This window comes from Netta rufina (assembly GCF_964035555.1).
Source record: "Netta rufina genome assembly, chromosome: 1".
Taxonomy (NCBI): domain Eukaryota; kingdom Metazoa; phylum Chordata; class Aves; order Anseriformes; family Anatidae; genus Netta; species Netta rufina.
The window spans coordinates 161,994,209-162,014,815 of record NC_140123.1 but is presented as its reverse complement, the minus strand read 5'-3'; the positions used below and the strand labels follow the sequence as shown (position 1 = coordinate 162,014,815).

Below are 20,607 nucleotides of genomic sequence, written 5' to 3'. Positions count from 1 at the left end.
AACAATGCTACTCCCAGAGACAGTAGTTTTATTCATCTACCATGAAACTCATTTCTGTTAAGGATTAAGGGTTGAGCACCAGAGATGTTTAACCCACTAAGAGCCTTCAGGAGCTGAGTATAAACAGTGCTCAGTTTTCTAGCACTTTCAGATGTCAAAAGGCAAATGTAGGCCCTCATTAGCTCTTTGGAAAAACTACTCTTCATCTCCCAAAAGGTAATACAGGAGAGCCAGTAATAAGATCTCCATAAACAAAACAACAAAGGCCACTGCAGACTAAGACTGCTCACAAAATTGGCCTCTAGCACTGAGAAGTATTTAATAATTCAGTTTTACGGATAAAGGCCACTCCTGCAGAGCAGCGAGGCTCTGCCTGTGCAGGTCAGGACTCATGGCCCAGTGTCGCCATGACAAGAGTTGCTCTGGGGTCCATCCAAGGGGAAAGCACCCGTTTAGCAACTCGTGTAACATTTCTGCCCACACAGCAAGAGCTTTCTAGGAAAACTGAGCTTACCTGTAGTCACATCTGAACATATACTAAGCAAAATTGTCTCCCCCAGCTTTTAGAAGCAGTATCACTAAGGCACAACAAAAGAGTATGATTAAGGACATGACTTTCCATGTCCAACTTAACCTAAGCCAAGAAGGCTCCACATCCAAGTAAGCTGAAGCCACGTTAAGGAATATAGGGGCACAATGAACAGTGAAAACTGCAGCTGTCAAACTGAACAGAACTAGGAGATTTATTTCTCTAATACATGCAGGTCACACAAATTTGCGTTCTGGAATACTGCTGAACTTACAACAGTACAAATTACCCAAAAAAACAAGTTTTGAGGTATTAGAAATGTAATAGCATGTGCACAGCTCTATTGCTTATCACAGGCCTTGACGCAAACGTGCCTGAAAAAGCAGAATTGCTCGGGCTGTACCCTAGATAGAGATTTCTTGAACAGGCTTCACTCCCTTGAAAGTGAGCAGCAGCAGCTCCAGCTTCCCTTCCTCTCCTGCCTTTCCCCACAGCAGGTCAGGCTAGCAGCAAACAGGGATATTCTCTATTCCACAGTGCAAGCAAGCTCACCTCTAAATATACCTAAGTTTTTAAACCGCAAAATAAATACAGTTCTTACTGTACATTTTGCTGCATAATTTACATTATGCCTAATGTTTGACATGGCACATGTAGTGTTATTTAACCTGCTTTTCCCTTCAGCATAGCAGATACAAGAGGCCCATTTGAACAATACTAGGATCTGACCAGAAGGTAACAAATAAGATTACTTTCTGGGTTTTTTGCTCCCTGTCATAACAAAATAGTGATCATCTTGTCTGCTCTTCAGAAGAGGACCTTTTGATACACTAGGTGCTCCTTTGTTACATGCTGTTGCTGATTTTCCTTTAGAGAGAGGTTTCTTGGCTGCTGGCACCAAGCTTCCATTCACTTGCAAGTTTCTGGTTGAAGGATGACTTTTTGTGGAAGGCTGTGCTGGGTTTTTGGTCACTGCCACTTTGGCTGAAGTTTGAGGAAGCCGTACAACAGATAGGGGAGTGCGTTCAGGAGGTTTGGATGAAGTGGATACAATCTCAGGGGTTTTACTGGTATCTTGGGTCTGTAGACACTCTGTGGCTGGTTTCTTATTGGCAGCTGCTGGTACATTTTTGCTTGTAGATACAAGTGTAGGTGGTGACTTTGACACTTTACTAACTGCCAGGGAAGGTGCGGAAGCTGAGTGCTTTAGGACTGAAGCAGTCTTCAGGTTCCTTGCCAGGACAGAAGCTGTTTGTGGAGCTTTCTGAGGTTTCTTAGACCCAGTTCCTGAAGCCTGAGGAGTATTTTCAGGAGGAGGTTTTGCAAGGAGCTGCTGAGAATGTGAGAATTTGGCAACAGCATGCAGATTTGTAATAGGTGGCCGGGCTGACCTTGGAGCAACAGAATTCATTTTGGTTTTAGTGACAGGTACAGGTTTGCATTTAGAAGGGACACGCTTCTGTTTTGAAGCCATCGTTTCAACTGTTGAAGGCAACTGAGACAACTGTTTTTTAGAGGTTGAGACAACAGAGTGTGTCCCTGGTGCTGGGGAGCCTTGGGCCAGGGCAAATCTCACCTTTGGAGCATCAGGGGAGCGAATACGTTTGCGTAACATTTCAGAGTGAACGAGAGCTGTTCTTGATCCTGCAGATGAAAAGGTTTTGCTTGCAGGCTGTGAAGGAACAGGAGCTGGTGAGTTACATGCAGGAGACTCCAGTTTCTTTGAGGTGCCCATTAATGGTTTTAAAGGTGAGTCCACTGCTGAAGACCCATGTAGTTTGGGCCTGGCTGACAACAACTTGGCAGTAGAGGATGGGTGCACTGGCACTTTTGGTGATGCCAGGGCAGGGGACTGAGGACGTTTAGATAAAGCTTTCTTCATAGTTGTCCCATGAACAGCCTTTACTGCTGGAACAGGAGTAGGGGGTTTTGATGGTTGCTTTTGAAACATATTGACAGCTGACATTGGGTTCATGACAGGAGGTTCCTGAATTCTGGCTGACGAGCTGGGAACACTGTCACTGGTGACACCTTTCTGAAACGCCAGGATTTTCTGCTCCAGAGTTGCAAATTGAAGCACTCGGCAGGGATCATATTTAAGCAGAAAACCTTGAAGAGTGTCCCAGCCTCCACCAACACGTACCATCACATGCTTGCCGTGTAGCATCTGAAAATGGAAGAAGAGATGTTGGAACAGGAGAAGAACATGAGAAATCTTGTTTTATGCAGCTCTAAGTCTTCTTCATACATTATAATTTATTAAAATCAACCAAAAATAGGACCTCCTTTCTTACAGGGAAAGATTTTAAGAAATTATGTAGTAAATAAAGTTTGTTTCCTAATTCTTCTACCAGTTTCTCTTGACACATAATGAAAGGAAGCAATGAAAACATATATACAAGAATGCATTTCAACCATTCCATCAGTACACAGAGTTTTGGATACAAGTTTTGTTCAAATTATCAGTGTCCTCATACCTTTTTAACCCCACAAATTCTAATCTCTCCTGAAGAGAATGCTCACCTAGCTGCAAATTATAGATCCAAGTTTCCGGATTTTAAACAAGCACTTTTCTCAGGATATTCTATTGCATTATCCTTATTTACACTGCAAGTTGTTACTGAAATTTTTGAAACTCCAAAAAGCATTAACTTGCTTAGTTTAGTGTAGTTGTAACTGCAAAATCAATGGTTATAAGACCTAGTTAGCTAGACCTGGTTTGAATAGGGGATTGGATCATGTGGAATCCCAACCTAAATCATTCTGTAATTTTAAAACAATACCAAAAAAAAAAAAGAGCATATTTAAGTTTAAAATATTTTTTACCCATTTAGAATATAAATTGTAGTACTGAGAAACCACTTACTCGTATGAAAAGTATTTTATCTCCCAGTCTATAACGTCCTTCAGATAAGTATTCAATTGAAAATCGATGGGAACAACTACAAGGAGGATCTTCTGCTATATGTTTAACCTAGTTATTAAAATTGAAATCTGTTAGTATTTTGACAAATGCAGGTTTAATAGATGAAATAATCTGTACCTCTTGTTGTATTAAATATTATCACCCCAAAATCTAAGAAAACATTAGAATTCTCTTCACTCACTAGAGGATCTCAACCACATAAAGCTTCAAAATGGAGAAGATTAAAAAAAATAAAGAGTACATGCAGAGAAATATTTTGTAGTTGTCCAAATCCAATTTTCATGATTTCTTTAATTTAAACATATTTCTATTTTCCTTTTAAAGGATTTTTTTTTTTCCTTTTAAAGATTTGTTCATAGTAACATTAAATTCCAACCATACCCTTTTGAAGACATGGTTATGGTCTCAAGAAAGTGAAATACAAGTGCCTGGATCTCTCCTGTGAGTAAACTGGTGTTCAACAGAACCAAATCCATTGCTACACCTTGCCCAGAGGCCCTTCAGCATTCTCCCTCACTTTTTAGAAGAATTTGATAAGTTAATCTTCTATGTAACACCCAAGAAGCAAATGACTGATAAAAGGAGAAAGGCAGTCCCCAAAAAAGTCCAGAGTTAGAGGAGGCAGGGAAAGGGGAAAAGTTTTATTTAAAGTGTTTGTTGAAGCATTTCAAAGCCTACTCGAACATTTGATGAAGTTCATATACAGTCATAGAATACTAATGCACAACAACTGAATGAGAATTCCTATACTCAAAGCAGCAGTGAAAGAAAGGGAGAATCAAAGTAAGTTATATGCACCGAGGCACTACCTCCAAAACAAAGCAAAACAAAACAATTGTTTAAAAGAGTTGCATTCAGTTTTCTATTTAAGGCTCACGTATATTAGATGAAAAACTAAGTCTATGATTACTGAGCCAGATCACACGAGTACTAGGCTAAGAGTTTGATTTAAAGAGACCTTTTCACAATAAGTAAGTACTTACTGCCTCATGTAGTTCCCCATGGTGACAACATGACTTTGCTGTGCTAACAGGTGATTCTGGTCCAGAGGTCATTAGCAATGTTTCTTCTAGCTCAATTTCCTTCTCCAGTTTTACTAGCACAGGAGGTTCAACTCCATACCTCAACACAATTAAGCAGAAAGTTTAATTAATAATCTAAAGAAAACATTAAAAAGTGATGACAAGCAAGAAAAAAATCTGCTCCCTCTTAGTCTAGCTACTCAGAACTACTATTCAGAGGAATAATTGTTTTGATAACCCAAAGAAGCAGCTCCAAGTTTCTGGTGGAAGTCCTCTCAAAGTTGGTCCTAGAGCTACCAGGGAAGGCAATAACAATACTGCCAAACCTGCACAACTTAGGTCACAACCAATTTAAACAAACTATCTTAAAACTTCCTGCTCTGTGCAAGAAAAAAAAAAAAAACAAAAAAAAAACACATTCTAAATTTAGTGAATAATAGAGTTGATTCATATTTAAGGCTTACATAAAGCTACCAAAAAGCTTAAAAAAAAAAAAAAAAAAAAAAAAAAAAAGACCTTGAGAGTATGAGAGTATTTACTGTTCACATAATTCTTCCATGATGTACACATACCTATCAGCTGATGGTAGCACTTAAACACAGCTATAAAAACCTATATAAAATAAACCTACATAAAAAAAGCTATATAAAATAAATGGATCAACACCTCTCCATGAAAAGAATGAAATAAATATTTAAGAAAAATATTCATATTGCACAGTAGTCCTAGAAATACTACTCATTACTTTCTGCACATAATTAACATCTAGTGCATTGCACTTAATGACCAAGAATTGCCTTAGCTTTTGCTTAACAGAATATATACTTCAGTTTCTAGTTAAGAGGATGTATGGATCACATACCTAGATACAATGCGTCCAATTTCCAACAAACAAAGATACACTTGTCTTGGATCCTTGTGCAAAACTAAAATGGAATTAAAAATAAAAGGGAATTTACTGTGGGAAGGCCTCTGCAATTAGGTACAGAAAATAAAGATTAGAAGATTACAATTCAGTCGTAATTCTACCTAGAGGCATGCTATGTTAGTTCACTGAGCCAATCTGAGGTGTACTGTATCATGGATAAAGCACTAAAATGCTTTTCAACTCTAATTTTCTTGTCCATAAAGTGTCTAAATTCATCCTGGCACTCCTGAAATTACATTCTTCTTTATCTCCTAAGAGAAACGCGCTGTAGGGGTTTCTTTGCTGTTCCTTTTAGACATGAACTGGAAAGCAAGACAGCTGAAGAACTTTTCTTTCCCTATCATTATATACATTGTAGCAGTCTTATAGATAAAGAGCATAAAACGCTAAAAAATAAGAAAATATATTGTCTGTTAATATATGTGCATACAAAGATACGCGCCACACGCTCTATAGGTGAACAACCACAGGAGAACTCAACGCAAGAGGTATAGCTGACCAGTGGATGCACAGCCAGTCAGCCTTAGTGGTTTAAATCACTGACTGTGAAAGAATAGTCAGGTGATTGTCACCATTTCAGCAACGCATCTTTTTTTTTTTCTTATTGCTTTAAAAATTCAGGATCTGTCCACATGGCAGATTCACTCAGTTGCACTAGAAGATACCATTCTGCCAGTGGCAGCTCCCCTGTAGAGCCCGACCTCATACTACACGCTCCTTTCATTCTCCCTTTTTTATCAGCCCCCACTTTATCCACTCAAAGGTTTTCTTCAGAATTTGGAATTCTGGTGAGTCTGTGCTCTGAGGAAGAGGGCCAAACCCTCTGTAAGGGGTGAGGATGCCTTTGGTTTAAGAGCAAACACTCAGACTTGATCACAGCAAAGCAGCAACACAAGCTCAGGTATGTTTATTAGCAGAGTTTTGCACTAGGCTTTGCTTTTCCAGGGCTGTATGAGCTGCTCTGCACACCCTGCATTTCAGAACAGCTCTAACAGTTTCATGCACTTGACTGTGTAGGCCCACTAAATCATGAGCTACTGAATATTGAATCATGAATCTGTGTGAATCATGAAGCTGAAGAAAGATGGAAGGGTAGAGTGATAGCCAAATGGTACGTAGATGACCATGGCAGCCGTTCAGGGTTTTCTTGACAACTTTGGAATGAAAAGATTCAATTATTTTTACTACCACACTACAGAATGGAAAAGGCAGAAGGAAATCAATGTCTGATTTACTTTTGGTTTCTTGCAACTTCCATCTTTAGGTGTACAAACAGGAAAAACAGAAAAAGGACAGAAAGAAAATAGTTTTAAATCTCACACAAGTAATTACTTCCTCCCCTGCCTCCACTTAAGCCTCAAAACTGAGATGCTGTCAACATTTTCTAAGTAGTCCATAAGAAGTTGTTTGAATGCTCTAGAAAACAAGGCAGCCCCGTACTTTCTTAGCCAACTAGGAATGCTGTCTAATAACTCAGAAACCAAAGAAAGGTCATTCAACTCCCATCAATACAAATGGACATTGTTCTTTCCCCACCATATCAAATATAAGAAATAGGAAAAACTGTATATAGAATTTTATATAGTGTACCATTTATATAAATAAGTCTGACTTTTTTCATGCTGTGCAGTAACAATATTCAGTAGAAATTGAAAATTCACTCTGAAGAGAAACTTAATGATCCAGCTCTTTATTTACAGATGAAATTAATATATTTTGGATGTTCAATTTGATATTTAAAATTACTTCACTTTAAATACGTCTGAAATGTTTCCTAAAGAGAATGAAGTCAGATGTTCTTGCTTACATTTGTTAGTCTAATTATTAAAAGATCTGATTATGAAGGGTAAATCTACAACGGAAAGTTGAAAGTTGACCTAAAAATAATCCAAAAAGTACTGGAGGTCATTTCATCTTCTTTTCTCTAAATGGTTCTGTCCGCTCTAAGAAATGGTGTAAACAAACAAAAAAACAAAAAACACTCTTAGCAGAAAACAAGATATTGGACTTGATGGCAGAGGCATCCCATGATAGCTACTTGCCCTGGTATCTCAGGAGTGATTTGTTTCCTCCATGGCCATCTCTACTTTTCAGGAGTTGCTGCTACATGTATCTGACAGGAAAGGAGAACTATCAAGTTGCCTTTCCCCTATTTCATTCATAAAGAATGGCTTGAGAGTTTGATGGACAACATCAATGGAAAGAATGTGTCATCAAGGAGGCTGCAAGTCTGCTCATTTCAACTGCCAAAAAGGCTCACAGACGATATTTATGCCACAAAGCAAGTTTGTGTCATGAGTTACAATCAGACTTCAAAACACTTCTTGGCTATGAGCAAAACCCACAGCATTAGGAAATCCTGTCTGCTTATCTCAGGGAGGCTAAACAGGTTTTAGTAACCCATCCAGTAAAGGAACTAAGATGTTTAAGCAATGAAATTCACATAAGCTGAAATTAAAAGAAAGAAAAAAAAAAAAACACACAGAACGCTAGAACTAAATTTTCTTATAGTCCAGTTCTCCTACTCATCTGTATTTCATGGCTCTGAAAAAAGAAACACTCCCTAGTTAAATGAGAATTAGACAGATGCAAATAAGGACGTTTTCTCAACCGCTTTAAAAATGAGTGATGCAACAGAGAAGACATAGGTAGTCCAACTAGCAAGAACTTAAAAGAAAAGCAGTTAGTCAAAGCAGCACCTCCCACTCAAATAGCATTAAATGATACAAAGACTTCAAGAAAGTCTAGTAAATATTATGACACATACATTTGATTACTGAAAATCAAGACTTTTTGCAGATTTTTTGCTGTTGGTTGAGAAGATATTTTGCCTTTTTAAAAAAAAAAAAAAAGTAGTTTTCTCACCAAATAAAAGTTTATATTAATTCCTTTTCATTGACATAATGAAATGTTCTTCTACCAACTATTATTTGCCATACAATGGAAGCACATTCTCCTAATTAGCAGTCAAAAAATTTTATTCCATCTGTAAGTATCTGTCTAGTAGCTGTTACAAGTGACAGGCTGTGTGCTGGAGCAGGCATACACATAGTTGGTAATATTTATTTTTATAACTATCTTGTTAGACAGGAAAATAAAAACAGCTTAGAGTTATGTCAAGTAGGTCCTGAAGTAAATGTTAATTACCAACAGACTGTTGTCACTTCAGGCCCAACACCCTGATGTAGTTACCAAATTTAGCAGTCATGAATGCATTATTCTGAGTACTTTCTGCAATAAGAACGAGCTCTAATACCAAATAAAGGATCTTATTGTGGGTTGACTCCATGGCCCTGTGATCTTCCAGCACAGGGAAAGCATAGGGAGAGGGGAGGGGAAGGGACACCACAACTCCTCTTTTCTCAGTTGGCCTTTTTACTGAAGGAAAACATGAGAGTTTGCTGCCCAGCTCTCACTCCCCTCTTCCTCCCATACGGCACTTTTAGAAGGCTGGAAAAGCATCATACATGTTAAAGCAGTTACTGAACTGATCTTTCAAGGGTTTTACATAAACACTGCCTTAAAATAAATAAAATCATTAATAGCTTGCACCAGACAAATCCAGTCATGACAAAGATTATACAGACTTCACAAGACTATATGCAACAGTTCTCCCGGACCAGATAGCTATCCACATACAGATCAAAACAAGTCTTACAAAAAGGTAAGTTTACCTAAACCTTCAGATTCAAAGAGGTAAGTTTCATCAACTCCAATGGCCCTACACCAGTTAAGAAAGTTGGCTGTATTATCTCTGGCAAAAAAAGATCCTGATGGAGCATCCTTCTTACATGGGACTTTTCTCATTGGAAAATTCTGACAAGGGAAGAAAACAAAGTACATTGGACACATCAACATTACCAATAAATTTCAAAGCATATTTTTCAAAGTAAAATAAGCCCTAAATTCAGAGCACAGAAACAGTGGCTGATAATTATTTGGGTTTCAGGAAAGACACCATGTATTCTGTTAAAAAAGCTACTTTAATGTAGAAGGCTTATCTATGCTAACAGTAACTAAATGAACAAACCATAGCTCTGCAACCTCTTCCAAAACTGCCTGTGCAGTTGGTTTCCCCATTTCTCAGGGTATAAATCTTACTGGTGCTTTCACAGGTCTAGACGATTCCCTCCCTCCTCCCAGGCTCTGTTCACACCAGTAGACTGAGCACAGAGAGAACCCCAAGCAAACTAAACTCCCTGACTTAAAGCACAAAACTTGACAGCACTCAGCTGCCCAATTGCAGCATTTTAAAGCCCAGTCTAGAAAGCAGAGGAAATCAGTTCAATCAGCAAGGGACAGTTTATTTGTATTGGACATTGGTATAGTAGTTAGGCATCTTGCCCTCCTTAAAAAAAAGGCAACTAAGGATTCGCAGCACTCATACGGCTCTTGTATAAATACCATTTGACATCCTAAGACTGCTGTCTTGTTCCCTTCCCATTAATAATAATTCTAGCATTGGTCATCATATTGCTTACTGGTAAATATCCACTGTTTAAGACTTGACATTTGTAAAAATAAGGACTAATGCCCTCATATAGATAAAACACTAAAATCTAAACACACACACCAAAAAAAAACGGTTTGGATAAGAATGGTTCCCCCTCACCAGTGGAAATGCTATCTATCAAGGAACACTACCTGGTGATCTACTGTTTGACAAATCCAAGCAATGTTGTAACTATACTGAGTACCTGTACTTTGAACATGCACTGTGCATGTACATGGTATTATACTCCGAAGTGACAGAGCACTATTTTTCATTTTATAAATACAGAATCATAGATTGCAAGTTGCTTGAGAGTGACATTTCAGCTAAGCCTTGGTTCCTAACAAAAACACTCAAGCCCATTTCCAAGTACATCTCAGTTTGGCCACTTTCATGGCTAACTTATACAGAATTTACCCATGAGATTCTGGAATAAAACATACCACCAAACGTCAATGGGCATCTTGTTACCAACGCACACTGCTGTTACCAAAGGAGCAAGCAGAGTCCAGTCTTAGACTGGATGTTCCTCTGGCAAGACTTCTCCTGAAATCCAACTAAAAACCTAGTAAGGACCTTAGGATTCAATTAAAAAAAAAAAAAAAGTGACTGTTATTTATTGCATAAAACTAGTTTATCCATCTATAAAGCCATGCTGCTCTTAGTCTCTGGATACACAGCATACAGAACACCATGTTGGGAAATCTCATCTGCTTTCCTTTTACTACTTCTTAAATTAAAGAGCTTATATATGAATTAAAAAAAAAACAACTCACCCTTAAGTTATTTGAGGTACAACATTTTTTAATTTTGTTTTGAAGAACACCAACCAATTGGCAGAGTAGTACTCCATTATCAAGTTCTTCTAGCAGTTGTTCTGCTGTGACTTCTATTCCTAAAAAAGAAGGCCAACATTGGAGTTACTCCACAGAAGATAAAGAATTTTCATACGAGCTTACAGGCAACTCAAACAGTGTTTGAGTGTTAAAGACTTCCCTTAAATTAGGGTCCACAAAGGAAGAGATGTCTGGTGATCAACACTAAGCACTATTATTGCTTAGGCTCATTTAACACAGGTTGACAAACTTGAATAGTTCTTCCCATCTACACACCAGACCACAAAGAAATTGCCACTGAAGTAATAAAATAATTAAAGCATTTACAAAGGAATTTCTGAAATGTTATTTTTAAAGAAAGACTTGTTCCTCCTGCCCATCTGTATGGTACAGCTATCCCCCCATATAAAAAAAGTAAATTAACAGACTGAAAATTAGTAGAAATATCTAAGTAAACTAAAATCAAATATTCACTTAATTAGACTAGCAAGATTCAGAAATATAAATTAGAAGGATTAATCATCTTGCCTTTAATAGTTGGAAGCTAATAAAATCTGAAACCAGAACATGCATTTTAATGCAATTCTCCTAACCATTCAGGTTCAAATGCACCAAGCCTTAATAGCATAATGGATATTAAGTGTCAAGTGTTCAGCTGAATATTGGAATGTCCTTTGAAATTTATTGGACGGTGATTTATTTTTAACCTCACCCAGCAAGCCAGACAGCCAAATTGACAGATCTTCTTGCATAGGCACCAAAGTTGCTTCATGCCGCACAGATATCCACTGGTCATACAGGCACACATCTGCCAAGCCTGGGCCATGTCTGGGAGTCAGAGGACTTCGGGGACTTAAGGGAAGGTCATCTCCAAACCACACCTGTGGGAGATTTCAGTAAGCTTAGGACAATGAGTTGTAATATTTGCAGTCAGATGATGAAATCTCAGTTCTGAATTATGCTAAATACCTATTATTCAAAGAGTAAGTTTTAATTTCCCTTCAGACAGACACACCAAACCAACACAACAGTAATCCAGAATGCTGCAGCTCTCATTAGTAACTCCTGTATTAAAAGCACCACTATATTCATCCTCTTGGCTTCACAGTTACCTTTATGAGGCTATAAACAAATATTCTTTGGCTTTACAAAGACATACTTTACTGCATATGAAATAAAAAAAAACATGCATAAAATTTGTGCTGTTTTTTTTTTTTTCCCTCTTCAGCAGTTATTAAGTAATACTGTCTGTAGTTTAACATAAAACTTACTGCAAACTACTGATTTATCTGATCAAACTGTAATGATTTAAATACGAATGCATCAGAAAAGTGTTGATGTTAAAAGAGGAAACATTCCTATATAAGAACACACACACTTGAACATAAATCCTTAGCATTTCTCCTAAGGAGTGAGTATTTTCAGACTGACAGGTACCTTCTCATTTCAAGAAAAGGACCACACAGAAATGTCACGTACAGAATTCACGAAGAGAAAGAGTCCTTCCCATATTCTTGGCTACTTTTCTTTAGTTCAGGAAGTATGTGTGTCCAAAATATTTTTAAGCAATTAACTAAAATGTAGGGTTTTAAAAAACACCTCATAATTATCAAGAAAGCTTTTAAATAATATCATCTTTTAACTTCAAAACCTTTTTAGGCAATAGTACTTAGGAGAAGAAAGTATCACGTACTTGATTACAACACTGGGTTAACCATCTTGCCACACTAGTCCATTTGTAAAAAGGGAATACTTTTTTTTTTTTTTTTTTTTTTTGGTTTAAAGTCCGGAGATTACTCCAGGGTTTCTAGCATTTCATCTGCTTCAGGGTAGAAGAGTTTGCGTAAACAAGTGTTATACAGAACATGAACATTGCAAAAGGCATTTACCTGAACGGCATTCTGCATGGTCACCAGCATTTACATTAGCTTCTTCCCCTGGGGAAAGAGAAGAGAATTTTTAATACAGTCATTCCTGCTTTCTGGCAGATCCCAATAAAAATTCACCAGGCAAAATAATAGCATGTCTAATCAGGAATGGAGGAAGGAAAGAAGGAAGTATCTTGGCAGTTAAGGTTTTGATCCAGTGTTCAGGCTATTTCAGCTCTCTGCCCTTGAATAAAGTAGTAATTATTACAGCACAAAGTAGCAACGAACTTCGTGTGCATAAATAATACTCAAAGAGTTGCATTGTTTTAAAGGGCTGTAAGGCATTTACTTTGCCAAAGAGAAATATTAATACTCAAACCATTCTTGACTTAATAGTTCTGGCATTTACTCTCTCCTTCTAACCTATCAGAAGTATATCTTGTACATGCACTCAGACACACATATACATCCTGAATTTACTTTAATTAGTTCAAAGATTATGAAGAATCTTAAAAGAAGAAAAACATTTGGAAGAATAAGATTTCTTCTTGCATAGATACATGAGAGAAATCAATGTTTTTATTAGTTTCTGTATGGATTTTCACTTAGACTTATGGTAGCTGCCTGGAAATCTAAGTTTTCAACAGCATGTTGCAACTTATTGCAACAATAGGGTTATCAGGACAATACCCTTGCAAAGAAATCCTTAAGGAAAGGTGTAGAGGCAATCTGGTCAACACTCTCTCCCCTGCAACCAACACAGTATTTTCCAGCAATGTTTTCAATAATAGAAAAACCCAGCAAAAGCTGTGAGCTGGACTGGGGATCTGGAAATCTCTCGGTATAGGCTCCAGGTTTAGAGATGTGCAGCATTACCAGGTTAGCTGTATAGGCACATACTGGAAGGCATTTCCTCAGCATAATTCTCCAAAGTGGTTGTGGAGAGCATTACCTACAAATGCACCCAAGCAAGTCTTTAAGCCAGTTAAAAACAATTTTCTTGCTACATTACTTAACAGTTGCAGTAAAAATTCAGCTTAGGCTGAAAAACAGACTGCAGCAGTTGTAACTCACGTAGTTTCCTTTAAAAATTACTCACTCTGCTCTCCTGCCTCAAATACTTAAGCGTTATACGCAGACAGCATACTTCTCACCTTCTCCATCTGCTACACAACATAGCCTTGGTAAGACATGAGACCCAACACAGAGGACCTAATGCTCGTAAAAATCCCCCCTTCCTCCTTACTAGAAAGAAGAGAGGTGCTGCTGGTTTTCCCCTCGCACTAACTTGAGCCTCATGCATCACGTATATCAGACCACACATATCAGAAATTTCAAACAACTTACCTCTACGATAGGCAACTGAGCAACTGCTTTGTCTTTGGACTACAGGCACTTCCTTGTATCAGGACTCAAAGATACTCAGTGGTATCTTTCCCTCTCCTTTACTTTTATTTCTAGGGAACTAAAAACAACAACAAAAAGAAAGACATCCTCCCCTTGATGTTATTTTTCCTTCTATGAATGAACAAGAGAAGGACAGGGTATATACCAAGCATTACTAATGAGCAAGTTATGCTTCCCACAGCTCTGTCCAGGGGAATACATTTTCCTTTAGCATAAGAAAGCTATTGTCCCAAGAGAGTTGCAATAAGAGCCTCCATTGATTAAAAAAATAAATAAAACAACAGCAGAAGAGACAGTAGAGAAGTTGGTCTCATTAAAATAAGGAGCTCCACATAGGCTAACAAGAGCTCTAGCATGCTAACTGCCAAGAGGAGAACAAAAGACAGCCTAATTCACAGGGAGTGCTCAAAACACGAACAAAGCAAAATATTCACACAACAGCTATCACAAGAATGTTCAGCATCTGCAGTTTTGTAGAATGCTTAACAAAAATCCAGTCTTAAAAAAATATGGAGATTGAGGAAAGTTGTGGCACTTGAACTTCAAGGGCCTGTTCTTCTAAAACAAGTTATTTTGTAAGCCCGTATGCCTCAGGGCTCTTTAGAAAGTCAGATGGCTTTGCTTATTATTGGGGCAACTGAATCGCATTTAACGAAGAAAACAAAACTCCAGTGAGACAGACTATCCTGAGTGGATTTTGAGTTGAAAGCTTAATTTAGCTTAAGTGTTAACCATTCTCAGAACCGCAAACAGTCCTGTTCTCAGACTGCAAGGAGTGCTGATCAACACAGCCTCAGCACCAACAGGGATGAGATGACCCAGAAATCTCCCATCTTCAAGCAGCCAACATGCAAAGGTGCAGAATATGTCATGGCAAGGAAAACATTGCAGGAATAGGTAGTCATAATCAAATATGATTTCTTCCAAAACCAGTAGGGTTCCCTGCATCAAAAAGTTGTACGCAACTGACAAAGCACGTATTTGATGCCGAATTCAGACAGCTCCAGCTAAAACTGTATCAGTTTCTATGCACGTCAGCTTTTTCAACTCACCTTCATTCAACAAGCATTTACTGTGCAGGTGTCACAGCTGTGAAAGAGAAGGCCCCAGAAAGAAAACATACTGTGTCATTTGGCCATATCTGGCCATGCCATTCCCATTTCCAGGTCACCTGGTACCTCTAAGGTGCCTAGAAGCACCCCTTTAAACTGGGGAAGCAGGCTCTTCCCATCCAGGGGCCAACAGCTCCAAGCTTGGAAAATGTAGAAATTCCTGACCACCAGCACCACTCCCAGAAAACACCTCATCTCCTCTGGCCCTTCTGCTGCCAACAGGCTCCAAGGGATGGGAGGAGAGGAAAAACACTGCTTAGTAGTACCTGATGGCAGGGCCGATACTGCAACGCTGATTTACTGTGAGCTGGCTGGTCAGCCCCAAATTATATATTGGGAAGGCAGGAGCTGCCTTCAGCTGCCTGACTGCCAAGCCTCAAGTAAAGGAGTGGAGCTATGGATCAACATTAGAAAAAAGAGGTGAAAAAAAAAATGTATTGACGGACACAGGGCATAGTACAGGAATTTCTCAGGAAAGGGGGAACAGACACCCTGGACAGCTTCACATGACCACACGACCTGCTTGCCCACCACTTTGCCCCCAAGCAACAGCACCAAAGCCTAATACTAAAGCACTTCACGGCAATACCTCAGGATGCTAAGCAGATGCTCTTAGATACTACCCAAGATAGCCTGCTTAGTATCACTTGTATCAGGTTTTACAGATGGGGCCCAACCAGCAAGACATGCTACACTAATTACAAGCTGCTCTTTAGCAGAAGATGAGCCACATCCAAATCCCATTTTATTAGATGGCACAGATTACAAGGAAACAAAAAAAATCCACAACTCTGCAGCTATGTAAAACACAGATGAAGCAGCCATTGATCTAGCTTACATGGAACCCGAAGGGATTCACAGACTCATTAAAAAAAAAACCTTGGGTAGGTAGTTTTACATCTTCACCCTTTGTTTGGGATATATCACGCATCATCTTCTATTCCATCAACATCCCAAGGTAGTCACAACAGACTAACCCAGAGCAGCTAGAAACCGTGGATTTGTCTTGACAGCACCTGCCGAAACCCACATTTTTAAACACTCTGAAATGAAAGAAGCTGTCAAATCAGGATCTGTTGAAAGATACCCCCAGGATATCCAAGATTTTTTTTGCACACATATCCCAACACGCAGAAGATGAGAGGTTAGCCCAACAGGAGACATCCTCGGAGCGCTGCTCTGTCACTACAGCAATTACAGAGCCCTTTTGCCACACGGCTGAGTCAGCAGGAGCTCTGCTTCCCTGGGGAGGCCTCAGAGGCACGAAGAAGGAACCAGACAGGTCAGCCCACGTCGAATGGCTCGGAGGTGGCAGCCCTCTTCTTCCATCAGGGCACGTTGACGGCGCTCCCTGGGGGCTGCCTTTCCGCACCCCTCAACGAGGGCAGACACAGCGTGCACCCACTCTCTTCTTGCAAAAGGGGAAGAGCCCAAGGGGCTCAGGAAACCCACCTGAGCTCAGGAACAAGGGTTTCATCACCACGGCTGCCACCTCTGCAGATGTGCAGCCAGCTCCTCCACCACAAGAGCATCCAGTCTGCTTCCATCCCACCACCCGCTTGCCGCGAGTCAGGTTGGCTGAGCAGGGCGATGGAAACAAGCTCACTGCTTTTCCTCCCTCCCTCCCTTTTCCACAGCAGCCACACGCAGGGGAGCATCGCTCCATGCCCAGCGAGCAGCCTGCTGGCTGCCTGATGTCAGGAGGGAAACCCTGGGACTTCAGTAGGAAACCCTGCATCACTCCCAAAGACCCACGCGTGCATTTATCGCTACGAACGATACACGTGATAAGTGACCAAGCCGTGCCTTGTAGCTCCTAAACACTTCCCTGCGCTTTCCCCGTGCCTTTACGTGACACCACGCCAAAGGCGACACGCAGCATCCCTGACACACACCCAGCGTTCGCTTCCCACAAGCGCAGCACCGCAGCCCCGGGCACCCAGAGCCACAGCTGCCCCCGACCCCCGGCAGCGCTTGGCCACGCGTGGCGGCCGCCCTCCATCACCGCCCCCCGCCCGGGGACCCTCCGGGACTCACCGGGACCCGCCGGCAGCCTCCGCAGCACCGCGCTCCGCTCCCCCGCCCCGCCCCGCCCCGCCCCGCGCCGGCTGCTCCGTTCGAAAGAGCCAATCAGCGCCCGAGGGGCGGGGTCTGGATGGGAGGTGGGCGGGGCTAGTAGGGGCGGGGCCGTGAGGGGTGGGGCCGTGGGTGTGTGTGGAGGGGGGTGTGGGTGCCCCCCCGCCATTTTGTGGTGTTGTGCTTGGTGTCCTGGTGTTTGGTGTCCCGGTGTGCTTCCCCCTGTGCGTGGCAAGGCAAGAAACGAGCGATGCTGAGAATAACATTGAGCCAACTGAGACGTCAAGGGAAAAGGAAATTGTGTTTATAGGAGCGCTGCTTCGCAATACATTCGTGGGTGGCGCCGTTATAAAGGGCGGTGGAAAGCAAAACGACCCGTGCCGCGCTCGCACAAAGCATACAGGTGTATAACTTTTACTGCGAAGTAACAATGCAAATGGAGTTACACATCCATGGCACAAAAAGGTTTTTTCTTGCCTGCGTGGCTTTCCTCCACCTTTCCTCACCACCTAGCAGAAATCAGGGCTTATGCTTCTTTACGCGAACACGCACCATGGTTAGACAGCAAATGGCTACAGCGTTAATCAAGTCTGCTGGTTTATTGCAGAAAGTATCTACTCTGTACTGTAATGGAGGCCAAGCGCAAAGATGCTGCAATGAAAAAAAAAAAAAATGGAAACATGCATTGCCCCATTTTTCAAGAGGAACTGCAACTGCAATCAGCGTAATTGCAGAAGGAATTAATGGGGCTCCTCCAAGGAGATGGTGAATTCTTCCTGATGAGAGAATATAAATACAGAGAAAGTTACAATTTATACAAAAATCTCATAGCTACATGGTGTTCTGTGTCTAATGAACAAAATGACTTTTATGAACCATGGCATGTTTCTATAAAAATGCAATAAAGAGAATTTAATGTATTGTGGCGTATTTTTCTATGAAAATAAATGTTTTGTGGTCCTTTAATAATATATTTACCCTAAAATAAAATAAACAATATCTATCACTGCACATCCCAGATCTCACAGAGAAGAGGTGTGAATTTGTGATCATTCACTCTCCATGACATCAGCATCTCTGCATGATGGTGGTTAAATGTCCGTAATTCTGTGAGGCGGCCCAGAAGACATGCAAAGTGTTGAGGGTTGTCTGGGTGGTGAAGTTTGCAGAACTTCTGCAGAATATCCAGCAGGGGTTCTTGAAGCCTTTCCACGGACTCTCTGTCCTTTATGTATTGTCGATCTGATTATGGTTTCAAAAGAAAAGAAGTATTTAGCAAACAGATGCTCTGATACAATGTAAATATTTACTCGATAAACAAATATCAAGATATTTATATATTTACATTGGGCACTGATGTTCACACCTACCAAGAATAATTCTTTTCAGATTAAGAGGGAATAAAAATGCCTTAACGTTGTATTTTTTTGCTCAGGGTTCTCATACATATGTCCCATTTCTACCCAAGGAAAACTTCAAACTTTTTCAAAAGTAAAGAGTGGTGGGTAATTTTATTGCTTTTTTTTTTTTTAACATGGTTGTTTGTTGTTGGTTTGTTGTTTGCTTTTTAACTAGGGAATGCTTCTCTGGGGTTTTATCATCATCTCTCAGTGAAGTTCTACTCTCGAGTATGTCCTGTGATGCACTGCAACAACTGAGCAGCACAGCAGAATTCCTTGGAGATGTAGTACAACCAGGGAACTTGGCCAGTAGAAGAGTGTGCTTACAGGTCACCAGGAAAAAAAAATAAAACACCCTCAGATGAAGCCTCTTATGTTGGACAATACTTCTCTTTTTATTTTGTGGAAGTATAAGTATGCTTGGAGAAGGAGGAAGGAGAAGATCAGGTTATTTATGTTACTGACATTTTTAGTGTAAAAAAAAAAAAAAAAAGAAATCCTGATCAGCACTGACTCCAAGAGCAATGGAATTGCTTCACCTTTCCCACCTTGAGTGAAGCCTTACTTGGAAACCTTAGTGTCTGCCTTTTCTCCTAAACCACCAGGCTTCTCTCCTCCTTTTATGCGATAGTTTGAGACACTATGAATTTCTCTATAGTTCGCAGGTTACTTCTGTGTTGTTAAAGAATTAGTTTTTACAGCAAAGCCTGACATTATTACAATGATATTACTGAAAAGTCAGTTTTGAACTCTCTGCAGCCTAAAGGACAACTCACCACTGTCCCACTTTTGCCAGCTGCTGTTTGTGTAATAGAGGCTGAAGGCCTTCATTGCCATTCTCAGTTCTAGCATAGAGGGTCTTCCACTTGCCTTTTAAAAATGTGACATTCCACAGTGGGCTGTAGTGATACACATGTAACCACATTTGGGATTTTCTGAAGGAGCAAACCCATCATGCTGAGCAGTGATGAATTACCAATAATGTTTTTCAAGCGCTTCAAGCACAATTTAGGCACTTTTTTTCCATATACACAAAGCAAGTTGGTACAGCAGGACACTTTGGGTTTCTATTGTTTTCTAGTTTAACAACAGAATACACTGAATGAGTATGTATTCTCACTTGCTCTGTGTAGGAAGTTTTTACAAGACTCAGGTCACACATCTCACGTTTCTTTCCAAATGCACCAATATTTAATTCTGAAATAGAAATTACCTGGGGACAGGATAACTATTGCTGTGAGCAGTGCATATTCTTCCTGTGTCATCTTCAGCTCTCCAACACTTTTATAAAAATTAAACATGGGAGTTATGAATTCATCTGAGATACCTGGGAAGAAAAAGAATAAAAAGTTGCATTATTTCTTTGATTATTGAAATAATCTGGTTTATTGCCACTGAGCAATTTGTTAATATTTGAAGCCTTGACTGTTTGTCTTAGTGGGCAAAATTTACTACACAAATCAGGTCTGATGCAATACAATTAGTTACATAGTGCCAGCATGCCCTTGTTTTCCAGAACAGGGTAGAAACAGGCAAGCACTGGAAATTCCTTTTCACCTTGTTTCAAAGACTTTCTTTGAAGTAAGTTCATTTTCTCTACAGGTTTGTCCATCTTGCTCCTCAGGACAAGTCTCATGTGTGTTCTTCTTGCTGTCTGCTGATACCCTAGATGTCTTCTGTTTCCAGTATTCACAGACAGTGAAACAGTCCCATGTTCACTATGTTTACATTAGCTATATGGAAACCTCTCAGGGTGTATGGCTTAATTCCAGCCCAACTCTACTATACAGCTAACTGCCTTGGGCAGCTGCTTTGGTTGTCTCCATGAAGAGTCTTAATTGCTCCTTTTATGTAGCCTGAAACTTTAGCTAGGGCTAGGATTACCTGTAGTCCGAGATCAACTTGCTTGCAACTATTATTACCTTCCAGCATGAACTAGTGTATTATAAAGTACAGAGCCATAAATAATTAAAACCCAGCCTAGTTTAAGCTGGGATCATGTGATTCTCTT

At 40.1% G+C, this 20,607-nt stretch overlaps 2 protein-coding genes across 3 annotated transcripts in view; both read right to left on the bottom strand.

The window, feature by feature from the left end:
- Positions 1-1,277: 1,277 nt before the first annotated feature.
- On the bottom strand, positions 1,278-12,652 carry GAS2L3 (growth arrest specific 2 like 3; the record flags this gene model as incomplete). The annotated part of the gene is made up of 8 exons (XM_084305069.1): positions 1,278-2,696; positions 3,396-3,503; positions 4,439-4,577; positions 5,340-5,403; positions 9,080-9,221; positions 10,674-10,792; positions 11,446-11,614; positions 12,623-12,652. 8 exons carry the CDS (start codon positions 12,650-12,652, stop codon positions 1,278-1,280), a joined length of 2,190 nt encoding a protein of 729 aa, XP_084161195.1.
- A 5,547-nt stretch (positions 12,653-18,199) lies between these two features.
- NR1H4 (nuclear receptor subfamily 1 group H member 4) overlaps positions 18,200-20,607 on the bottom strand; it is a gene marked incomplete at both ends in the record, with an annotated part of 31,875 nt that continues 29,467 nt past the window's right edge. For both annotated transcript variants that reach the window (XM_084285858.1, XM_084285859.1), the window contains 2 exons: positions 18,200-18,438; positions 19,810-19,923. In XM_084285858.1, the coding sequence (XP_084141984.1) occupies positions 18,200-18,438; positions 19,810-19,923 (353 nt within the window). The remainder of the gene's footprint in view (positions 18,439-19,809; positions 19,924-20,607) is intronic.